At 41.0% G+C, this 12,362-nt stretch overlaps 1 protein-coding gene across 3 annotated transcripts in view; it reads left to right on the plus strand.

Moving 5' to 3' along the window:
- Window positions 1-12,362, plus strand: part of LOC126474875 (7-methylguanosine phosphate-specific 5'-nucleotidase) — a 95,970-nt gene that overhangs the window by 18,915 nt on the left and 64,693 nt on the right. For all 3 annotated transcript variants that reach the window (XM_050102357.1, XM_050102355.1, XM_050102356.1), the window contains exons 4-5: window positions 6,202-6,271; window positions 8,025-8,247. In XM_050102357.1, coding sequence (XP_049958314.1) covers window positions 6,202-6,271; window positions 8,025-8,247 — 293 coding nt within the window. The remainder of the gene's footprint in view (window positions 1-6,201; window positions 6,272-8,024; window positions 8,248-12,362) is intronic.

The following is a 12,362-nucleotide window of genomic DNA, read 5'->3' on the forward strand; positions in this document are numbered from 1 at the left end:
AGAATCGAGTGCAAAGTAAGCGGAAATTCTGAAAAATGTTGGTAGGTGCCACCACAACTAACTTCTGCCATCGAATATATGAGCGCTACACAGGCACAAAGATAAATACTGGCACCAAAACCTCTGCCTCAGCAAAAAGGTAGAAGAATGTAAACATAATGCCGTGTATTCTTTCGTGTTTGCTGCTATATCATTTAAATCCTGTCTGCCAAATAAACTACGATACTAGAGTGAGACAACAGCAAACATGGAAGAATATACATATCATGTCACGTTTATATTCATATTATTCTTATGCTGAATAGTGATAGTCAGAAATGAAGCACGGCAACTGACTAGATTTTTAAATCTAAAATGACTCTAATTTCTGAGAAGAATGTAATGTACTAAAGAGGCGTCTGCAAAGATTTTCAAACGGAGAAAAATTTTCGCTTAACTCTCGTTCAGAACATCTTCTATCATACGCAGTATATTATTTGATTCTTGTTGATCATTATCAAAGAAAGCAGCAGTGTAAGTAACAACGAATATCAGTCTCTTGCCTTTGTTTCGCTTATGAGACAATTCCTCTCCTTTTTTGTATTGTAAGCGGCGGTAGCGCGCACAAAAGCGAGCCATGCCGCGAGCGGCTACAGGTCGTAAACACTCATTACCAGAATGCAACAAACAATGCATGATACAGTACAATAATGCAGTTTCAGCTTAGAGTGACGCAAACACCTATAACAAAGAGAACGGCACTTATCAGATCAAAGCCCAATAAGCAATCGATTCAAACCAGACGAAACACATGAAAAAGGAAGGGTACCCGTATAAATACAGACGGAGCGCCTGACACATAGCAATGGCTACTTGGTAAATCTTAACTCTTAAGCTTACGACTCGAACCAAACTACTGTAGCTGTATCTTCATCCATTCGACCTTAATTGTGTCTCATGTTACAATGGACCAACTTTGTTTCGGTTTGGAGGTGCGGTCTAAGACTTTCCTCTCGTCTTGAATTTCGAGTCTCAAATTCCAGGTGCGGTTTAGATTCGTAAAAATTTTTTTCCTTGATTTCGAGTCTCATTTTTCAGGTGCGGCTTAGATTCGAGTAAATACGGTATATCTCCCATCTCATTTTGATCTCCAGCCTCTTCCATTTCTGTAATATTACCTTCCATGTATAGACCTCTATATACTCCGTCCACATTTCAGCTTCCCCTTCTTTGCTTAGGACTGGTTTTCCATATGAACTATTGATATTTTAGAGCTGCTTCCCTTTCTCCAAAGTCCTCTTTAAATATTCCTATTGGAAGTATCTGTTTTTCCCCTGGTGAAATATGCTTCTAAGTCCTAACATTTGTCCTTTATTCATTACTGCTTAGCCATTTTGCTCTTCGTGTTAGCCTAATTTTTTAGACATTTGTATTCCCTTTTACCTGTTTCATTTGCTGCATTTTTATATTTTCTCCTTTCACCAGTTAAATTCAGTATCTCCTGTCTTATCGAAGGATTTATACTAAGCTTTGTCTCTCTACCTGTTTGATCATCTGCTGCCTTCACTGTTTCATCTCTTAAATCTACCCAATCATCTTTTACTGTATTCCTTCCCCTTGTTCTATTGCCTAATGCTCCCTCTGAAAGTCTCAACAACCTCTGCTTCTTTCAACCTATTCACATCCCATCTCCTGAGCATGTATCTGTTGTTAACTGTTGAAAATTGCCATGAAGGGTGAAGTGTGCCTCTAATTGTGAAGCTCCACTCTTTGGCTTCAGTTAAGCGTACAGTGCAAATAATAAACACCCTTCACAAATAAAATCATTAAACCTTTAAAAAAGAAGCATCGACAAATGACACCTGCACATATCGAGGAAAAAAAATTACACAGAAGGAGAGGCAATGAAGAAAAAATTTAACATAAATAAAACACACACACACACACACACACACACACACACACACACACACAGAGAGAGAGAGAGAGAGAGAGAGAGAGAGAGAGAGAGAGAGAGAGAGAGAGAGAGTTTACAGCTGTGCTGCAAACCTCAGCAATACCAAATTAATATAAGATAATGAGTAAGTTTAAGCCATCTGAAATCTTAAGTACCACGCTTAATTCAATACTGAAAACAGTACAAACTCATAAATTGATTACATACATTATGACAGGGGAGTGAACATGCATAGCAATAGGTGCATTATTGTCAGGACCCTTGTAGAAAATGTCAGGTTTTGTAATGGCTCATTTGCCAGGGTTGGTCAAAGAAACTGTAATAGACAGGATTTGGCATAAGGGGGCTTTGATTTTCCTGTTGGAGTTATCTTTTTTGTCATGGTCATGAACTACTTCAACTGTGATAGTCACATTGGCACAGAAAAGAATTTTATTTTGCAGTTTATGGTGCTCAGCATCATGATTACTGTCCTCAGTACTTTAAAATCTTAAACCATAGCACAGTAGAAAAGTCATGAAAGTATTTAAAAACTTTGGAATTTTAGATATTGGAAATGGCCATAAATAATTTAGATCTTAAAATTTTGTGAAAATTAAGTTTCTTTAAGAGAATAATTAAAAAGGTTAACTTATGAACAAATACCTGCTTGAGGCTTAATAACTACAAGAAATTCAGGACAGCAGTGGGCAGCTATGCAGTAAAATGTATACTGATTTGGTTAACCATTCAATGAAGAAAGCCCTTCAGTGGCAAACTGCCATTTATGAATTAAATTGCTTAATTGTACAGGTGTTTAAACTCTCAGCACAATATGCTCTAATGACTCTAAAATCTGATTCAGATTGCACAACAGTTTTACAACTTAAGAAACCACAAAGTTTTCTGTGCTGCAAAGGCATTCTAATGAATTTGCCCAGTATGAGGAAGTCACATAATTCTTAAGATTATGATAACCAAAGATTGAAACAGCTTTGCTTTCCAAAATGGTGTAAGAGAATGTATTTTAACTGCTCTTAGTAGGCTCAGTCAAACTGGAACACAAACACTAAGAAAGTTCACTCAACAGCTTGGCCTTGATTCACATTCAAATGTTAGTTACGAAATACCAGTCATTCTGAAGCTACCATTGCATATGCCTTGTGTTGCATTCACCCAAACTGCCAACTTCTACCAGAATGCGAAGACAAGCAGAATCAATTACATTTTAAATTTGTAGTGTTTCTTACAATGCAATAGCACAAGCTGTAGTAATGAAAAATAGCCAGGTTGATTACTACATGGACATTCCTGGTACAGGCAGGTAAGGGCATTCCACTGACTAGAGCTGCATGATGCATCGCAGTAACCATACAGGTGACTTGGTGTATAATCCTGGGCAGCCAGCTGTCTAAAACCCACTCCCACAGCCATTTCACAACAACTAGCCCCAGCTTGCTGCACTAGCACTCAGTTTTGCAACTTACTTCCTGGTGACTGGCCAAGTCGTAACTCCACGATTGCCGCTCTCCAGTCCGAACGCTGTCCTCTTAACGCTCCCTTCTGCTCTCCACACATGCCCTCTAGTCCACCCGGCTTGACTGTCAGTCAAAGATAATGACTCCTGCCGGGGAAACAAGATCAGTAGGAACCTGCACGGCTCACCCTCCCCACCCAAAGCTAGAAAGCCCTGATCCCCCAGGGAAGGACTTGGAAACAACTATAGTTAGATGCCACCTTTCAGCTGGGAGACATGTACCCTCAATGTCTTGCCTGTAACGAGGTGGCAGACCAAGAGGCTGACTGGATTTAGTACTTTACTCACCTCACAAAAGGTCGCACAAAGCAATGTGATAACTTGCGCAAAATGGCATCATCCTGTGCTCATACGACAGACTTACGGATAAAGACTTGGTCACTGACCTTTACCTTAAATAGGTGCTGACTCTTATAATAATGCTGCACCTGTCTGTGTTGTGCAAGAACGATATTGCTCCTGGCTCATTGCCATTCTTTTTGGATAATTTCAGGGGTGATTTTGTATGGAAGGATATTGTTTATGGACCACAAATTGACCCAGGGAGAATTGAGGGGGCAGCTGAAAACCATAGATGGGGGTGTTACCCTGATGACTTCATGATGGACTGAGTTAAATGCTAGATTCATCCAGGGGATGGAATATCACATTTGTTCTGAGTGCGTGCATGGAACATTATCAGTGTAAGATTTGATGTTATGGTTGACCCTCTCCACAAATGAGGGCTGGGAGTAGCATTGAATCGTCATGCAATCTTTTACTGCATTTTCAAAATACAAATACCATGGATGGGGGTGTTACCCTGATACTTCATGATGGACTGAGTTAAATGCTCTTTGTATAAAAATGCCAGAGCATTGTCGCTAACCAAAGTTCTGGGAGGGCCAAAGATGGAAAAGATTTTAGACAAATGATGGATGGTTAAGGCCACAGTAACTCCATGACTCAGACTGAGCCACAAAAGCCTGGAAAATATGTCTATAACAAAGAAAATACAGCAGTTCCTGTTGTGGGTCTGCAGCAATGGCCCAATGTAATCAATGAATGACTTTTCCATGGGATTATGCCCACATGTTGACTGAAGAAGCCCTTTCCAAGAGTTAAGATCTGCTTTAGCAGCCTTAAGCTCCCCCACTAATTTCCAGATACCCTTGCGTAAGGTAGGCCAAGTCAAGTGGTCTTTGATCTTCATGGTTGTTTTATGGACACTAAGAAGCACCTGACCAATGAATGGTGAAAATATTGAAAAATTGCTGGCACTGATTCCTCAGGTAAACAAACTTCTTTTCACTCCTGGTCATACAGCATATGGAGCCTTTACTTAAACTATATCCTGACATCTGGTTTCTGGCAAACTGCTCCTGACAATATTTTATAGTATGTCTGGTTTTTTAGTTACATTGTAGTAAATCTAATGTACAGGTGTAGTCTCGGGTGGCCCAGTGAGTGGCTGCTGACAGAAGCCGGTCTTACTTTGCATCACAGAAGACTGACAACTCAGAGCACCTACCAGTGTCATTTGCTACTTTAGGCAAGTTCTGTGGCTTCAGAAAATGACATCAATAAGTAAAATTCACATTTCTTCAATCATGAAGTGGTTCCAGTGAACAGTTGCAAACTCTGTCCCGTCTGATAAGTTTATTTTGGCTGTGCAGCGTCTTTGGATTTTACTGTCATATACTATGTTTTGCTACTGGTGCATTCAGGTTGCAGCATTGTACAGCACAAAAGGTCATTTCAGTGCTTTTATCTAGGGAGCATTTCCCCATAAGAGTGGCATCGTCCTAAAACAGTGTGACAGGGAAATCATCTAGCTATCATTACTTGATGGCGAAGTCAGAACTGACAATGAATTGAAGCAATTCTGAAGTTGTTCTTGCTGACTGACATAAAGGTAATGCAGGATTCAGATTTATAAAACTTCACTTGGTGAGATGTAAAATTCTGTGGCTTTAGCATACACTATTATTAATGTGAGAAGTTCTGTAGCTTTCCAACCAGTTTTCCATGCAGTTGCTTGAAACTTTTTTCCTTATTTCAGGAATGCTCTGATGCATGTAACCTAGGTTTGTAAAGAAAATTGAAGGCAGTTCATTGTACGGGAGATGAGTCTGTCTGTTTCTCATTTCTTGTGCTGCTTGCAACACATAGTCAAGGGAAACAAGATAACGAAGTTTCTCATAAAATAGTAATGGCATACTTTCAAAACAATATTGGTTCATTTAACTGCCAGTTCTGAGATATTGGTAGTTAACAGAAACTGAAAGAAACTCCAATTATAATTCTAGCTTAAAGCTGGTGACAAGACAGTTGAGTTAATTGTTGTGATGGCACCATTGTATTTAAAATGGGTATCTGACACCAAAGTTTCTTCTTTTTGTGGTGGAAAATATAATGGCAAAGTCATAATGGCAGAGAATATAAGGTTATGAAGTTCATAATGAATCCATCTTATAATCAAAGCAAAGTGAAGAAAAGGATGGATGAATTTGAATTCGATTGTTTGCATACATACAGTACAGTGGTACTAATACCCTCTGCCATGTCCCTTATGTTGGCTTGCAGAGTATGTACGTAGGTTTAGCTGTAAAGGAAAAGTTTCTAAGATGGTACTTGATTAATTGTTACGAATCAGAAAATAAAAAGTTGAAAATTGCTTAAGCCTCCGCACACATATTGTGCAATAGTTTGTTGTAATTATAGGAAGCACTTGGCAAGCATAGTAAGTGAGCTGTGAATATTGTTTCAGGTAATACTTGATTTTGACCAAACACTGACAAAACAACATGTCAATGGAAATCGATGTCTCACAAGTTTTGGTAAGTATAAATCTTAATTTGGAATATATATGCTTTCTTACCCATTTACCCTGTAAATGAATACTAAAGATTCCATGATTTCAATTAGCTTGTTATGGGCATTTATCTGTATAAATGCCTGTGATTTCCATAGCAATGTGAAAAAAAAATGTTTATTTACTTTCTGTTTCCAAGGAGTTATTAAACTAATGGCGTTTGCAAATATCATAAATAACATAATTGCAATAATTATACTCTAAGCATAACCTGCATAAAACAATTGGATTTATCAGGCATGTTTATTACATTTCAGTTCATGTTTTGCTGCTGCTGCTGCTGCTTATTCAAACTGTTTGCCAACGTAAACAGTGTTGTATAATACATCGGTATTATATAAAACAGCACCAATTGTTAGAATTCACACTTAAAATTCTGTGAATGAATATTTAAAAAAATCAAACTAAAGAAATTTTTAATTTATTTGTTAAATCATGTCTCATACTTGATTTTAGTGAGTTCGGCATCTTGTTGGACTTACCAGTCACATTCAGTTTTATTGAAAGTGCAGTAGTTACATTTTGTCCTGGTGTTACGATCATGTAAATCAAAAACTATCAGTACTTTTCCTGAGCTGGATATTACTCCTCCTGACCTCCACCACTGTGATTTCTTTTGTATCTGCCCAGTCATTCCTGTCTAGCTAATTTTTGTCATAGTCCAGTTGATAAATAAAGTATTTAACCATTCCCTCCCCCCGTCTCCCATCCCACCTTTCTACATTCTTTAATAGGTATTTAAGAAATAAGTTACAGGACTATAATGCTCACTTATTTAACTGGATTATATTTAATTTTAATAATGTTTTGTGAATGACATAATTGATTTATCAATTACTGAACATGTTTCAGAATAAACCTATTATCAACAGTCAAGCAAAAAATCAGCAAACAGTCAAGCATAAAAATCTGCAGTGTTAGCAGTATTTACTTTATATTTTCACATCTGGCTGTTGATAATGGGTTTGTCCTGAAGCAGTTCCAAATACTGCTAACTAAATTATTGGTGTAGCTATATGGTGTTTGTGAAGGCGATGCCATTCAAGAAATATTAGTTTTATGTGAGGCAAGGTATTCATACAACATTTAATATATTCTCTCTTCCCGTTACCCATCAGGCCTCAACCTCCGCTAATTTCTAGTTGCCGCCGCTCGTACCTCATGTGTCATTCAACATCATCTTTGCCTCTGTACTTCCACCTCGACTGACATCTCTGCCCAACCTCTTTGCATTTACACATGTCTGCCTGTGTGTGTGTGTGTGTGTGTGTGTGTGTGTGTGTGTGTGTGTGTGTGTGTGCGTGTGTGCGTGTGTGCGTGTGTGCGTGCGTGTGCGTGCGTGTGCGTGCGTGTGTGCGCGTGTGTGCATGCGCGCAAATGTATACCTGTCATTTTTTCCCCCCTAAGGTAGGTCTTTATGCTCCCGGGATTGGAATGACTCCTTACCCTCACCCTTAAAACCCACATCCTTTCATTTTTCCCTCTCCTTCCCTCTTTCCTGATGAAGCAACCTTGGGTTGCGAAAGCTTGAAATTTGTGTGTGTGTTTCTGTGTTTTTTATTGTCTCTATCGACATACCAATGCTTTCGTTTGGTAAGTTACAGCATCTTTGTTTTTAGATATATTTAATAAGAAGTCAGTTTGTTAGGGAAGTACTTTTCTCTTTTGGACCTTCTTGAGAATAAATAAAATGTTAATATATGTTTATCATTTGTCAGGTATCTTTGGAGAGTGCAAGCAGTTGCCTAGTAGTTATAAAGCAGATTCCAGTGCTCTTTACAGATATTATCGAGCACTGGAGATTGATCCAAAGTTGACCAGAGAACAGAAAATGGAATACATGTTGGAATGGTATATCAAAGCTCAGGATCTCCTGAGAGGTTATGACTTTGACTGTCAAGAGATTCATGAAGTTGTTGCACAGACTAGAGTTCCTCTCAGGTAATTTCTCAGCAATTTATGTATGTATTACAGATAATTAATAACAGATCAAAATAAAATTTTCAATTATAGAATAAATTGTCAGTCCTTTTCAAAAACTTCCACTTCTGAACTGCAGCCCTCTCAATTAGCAATCTTTATAAATATACTAGCCTAGAATGCTGCACAGAAATTATAGAACAGCTTTCTCAGTTTTGTGAATTGCTTTTCAAGTCCTTATTTTGTTTGCTTCCCCTCTGTGATGCTTTCCTTTATCTGATCAGCCTGCTTCTTACCCATAGATATTATTGCCTCCAAGTTGTCACACACCTTTCCTCTCTCTCCTCTTGTGTTATCATGAGCAGTTATACACGAACAATCACTCATGGTGCAGACACGGGTGGATGCCTTTTTTCATTTTTGTTTATTATTCCCGTCCTGGAATTAAACAATGGAAAATCCAGGATGGAGTGTAACAATATTAGAGAAGGAAAGTTGGTACTCATCATATAGCGGAGATGCTGAGTCGTGATAGTCACAACAAAAAGATTCACACAATTATAGCTTTCGGCCCATAGGGCCTTTTTCAGCAATAGACACATGTACATACATGTGCGTGCACACACCCTAAGTAAATGCAACTTGCACACACGCCTGCTGTCTCAGACAACTGAGACATGTGGTTTCAGTTGTCCGAGACTGCAGAAGTGTGTGGAAGTTGTGTGTGTTCGTGTGTGTGTGTGTGTGTGTGTGTGTGTGTGTGTGTGTGTGTGTGTGTGTGTGTCTATTGCTGAAAAAGACCTTAATGGCCGAAAGCTATAATTGTGTGAATCTTTTTGTTGTGCCTATCGCGACTCAGCATCTCCGCTTCCTGGAATTAATGTTATATTTTGCAACTTGGCTCTCTTCAGTGCCTGCATATGGCCCATTTCCTACCTTGATGTCTTTCTTCTCTTACCAAAATCTCATTCATTCCTTCTTAAATCCATATTTTTCTCTTGTCTGCTGCACACCTACTGCAGCGATGCGGTTCTTTTTTGGGTTTAAACCAGAACCTACCTGTGAACTACTCGCAGCTGTTGGCTGGTAGGGAAGCCGAGCAGAAACCTACCGTACTGCAACTCGCACCAGGCTGCATACAACATAACTATTCTAAGATTCAGGAAGAGATCTTAATTCTGAACAAAAGGTGAAAATACTGGCATTCGGTATTTCCTGAAGTTAAGCATTACACGTTCACTGCCAAGCCCATGCTAATCCTATCACAATCATTCACAAACCCTTTCATTCACGTTAGCAAGTTTATGGTAACGTACTACCCGAAATCTGAACAGCTACCTAGCACGGATTTTTTTAAAATGAAAATACTCGCTATACTATTAAATTCATCAGTGTGTAATACACTCAAGTTTCTAGTCACCGATCTGCTCAATATGTCACATGGAATTACTGTCTTTTTCATACAGAAAATTACTTAAAAGATCCGTTCTGCATTGCCCTCCAGGAAACCTGGTTCCTGGCATTGCGGACCCCTGCCCTCCACGGCTATAGGGGATATTACAAGAACCATAGCGACTATAATAGTATCAGGTGGAGTTTGTGTGTCTGTCCTGAATTCAGTATGCAGTGAACATGTGCCCCTTCAAACCGCTCTTGAAGCTGTGACTGTCAGTATAAGGGCGATGCAGGAATTAACTGTCTGCAACGTATATCTTCTTCCAGATGGTGCAGTACCCCTGAATGCATTGGCTGCACTGATTCATCAACCCTCTAAACCATTTCTCTTTAGGGAGATTTTAACGCCCATAACCCCTTGTGGAGTGGCACTGTGCTTACTGGCCGAAGAAGAGATGTCGAAACTTTCCTGTCTCAACTCGACCTCTGCCTCTTAAATACTGGGCCCCCCACATATTTCAGTGTGGCTCATGGCACTTACTTGGCCATTGATTTATCCCTCTGCAGCCCAAGACTTCTCCCATCTGTCCACTGGAGAGGCCACAATGGTTTGTGTGGTAGTGACCACTTTCCCATCTTCCTATCACTCCCCCAGCGCTATTCCCTTGAACGTCTACCACGATGGGCTTTAAACAAGGCAGACTGGGGTGCTTTTACCTCTGCTGTCACCATCGAATCTCCCCCGCATGGTACCATCGATGTGGTAGTTGAGCAGGTCACTAGAACGATCGTTTCGATGGCGAAAACACAATCACTTGTTCTTTAGGGTGCCTCCGGCAAAAGTCAGTACCTTGGTGGCCACCGGAAATCACTGAGACCATTAAAGAGTGTTGGCAAGCTCTACAGTGACATAAGTGGCATCCTTCCCTAGAGACCTAATAGCTTTTAAAGGGCTCTGTACCGGTGTTCGCCAGCTTATAAAAAGACAGAAACAGGAGTGTTGGGAGAGGTACGTTTCGACCATTGGGTGCCATACGTCACCTTTCCAAGTCTGGACAAAGATCAGACGTGTTTGTGGGTACCAGACCTCGACAGGTGTTACTGGCATTAAAATCAATGGTGTGTCATCTACCGATGCAAACGCAATTGCCGAGCACTATGCTCGAGCCTCCGCCTCAGAGAATTATCCCCCAGCATTTCGCACCCTCAAACAGTGGATGGAAAGGAAAGCCCTCTTGTTCACTGGACATCACAGTGAACCCTATAATGCTCCATTTACAGAGTGGGAGCTCCTCAGCATCTTTGCATATTGCCCCGACACAGCTCCTGGGCCAGATTGGATCCACAGTCAGATGATCAAACAACTCTCATCCGACTACAAGCGACATCTCCTTGTCATCTTCAACCAGATCTGGTGCGATGGTGTCTTTCCATTGACATGGAGGGAGACCACCATCATTCCAGTGCTCAAACCTGGTAAAAACCCACTTGGTGTGGATAGCTATCAACCCATCAGCCTCACCAACGTTCTTTGTAATCTGTTAGAACGTGTGGTAAGTTGGCAGTTACGTTGGGTCCTGGAGTCACGTAGCCTACTGGCTCCATGCCAGGGCGGTTTCCGCCAGGGTTGCTCTACCATTGATAATTTAGTTTCCCCTGAGTCTGCCATCTGAATAGCCTTTTCCAGATGCTAACACCTGGTTGCTGTCTTTTTTGATTTATGAAAAGCTTACGACACGACCTGGTGACATCATATCCTTGCCGCATTGTATGAGTAGGGTCTCCGGGGCCCGCTCCCAGTTTTTATCCAAAATTTCCTATCACTCTGTACTTTCCGTGTCCAAGTTGGTGCCTCCCATAGTTCCCCCCATATCCAGCAGAATGGGGTCCCGCAGGGAGTGTATCTCTATTTTTAGTGGCCATTAACAGTCTATCAGCAGCTGTCGGTCTCACCTTCTCTGTATGCAGACAACTTCTGCATTTCATACTGTTCCTCCAGTACTGGTGCTGCCTGTCGGCGCCTACAGGGAACCATCCACAAGGCGCAGTCATGGGCTCTAGCCCACAGCCTCCAGTACAGCCATGAAGTCATGTGTCATGCACTTCCGTCAGTGCTGTACCGTTATCTGGAACCAGAACTTTACTTAATGATAATCCACTCATGGTAGTGGAGACATATCGATTCTTAGGACTGGTTTCTGACGCCCGATTAACATGGCTTCCTCATCTTCGTCAGCTGAAGCAGAAGTGCTGGGAGCACCTCAGTGCCCTCCGCTGCCTGAGCAACACCAACTGGGGTGCAGATTACTCTATGCTGCTGCAGCTCTACGGAGCCCTTATTCAATCCCGCCATGACTATGGGAGTTTGGTTTATGGTTCAGCAGTGCCCTCAGCATTGCATTTACTAGACACAGTGCACCACTGCGGCGTTCAACTGGCAACAGGAGCTTTTAGGACAAGTCTGGTGAGCAGTGTACTGGTGGAGGCCGGAGTCCCTCCATTGAAGGTTAGGCGTGCACAACTGCTCGCCAGTTACGTTTCACACGTAGTTATCCTGAGCATTCGAATTACCGTCTCCTTTTCCCATCCATGGCATCCCGTATCAGAGGCCCAGGTCGGAGCTTACGATTGCGGTTTGCGTCCGATTTCTTCTGTCTGAAGTGGAGTCCTTGCCTTTACCACCTGTACTTGAAGTTCATGGTGTATACCTAGGCTGAAGCTTTGCCTAGACTTTTCACATG

This window comes from Schistocerca serialis, chromosome 4 (genome assembly GCF_023864345.2).
Source record: "Schistocerca serialis cubense isolate TAMUIC-IGC-003099 chromosome 4, iqSchSeri2.2, whole genome shotgun sequence".
In the NCBI taxonomy this organism is placed as follows: domain Eukaryota; kingdom Metazoa; phylum Arthropoda; class Insecta; order Orthoptera; family Acrididae; genus Schistocerca; species Schistocerca serialis.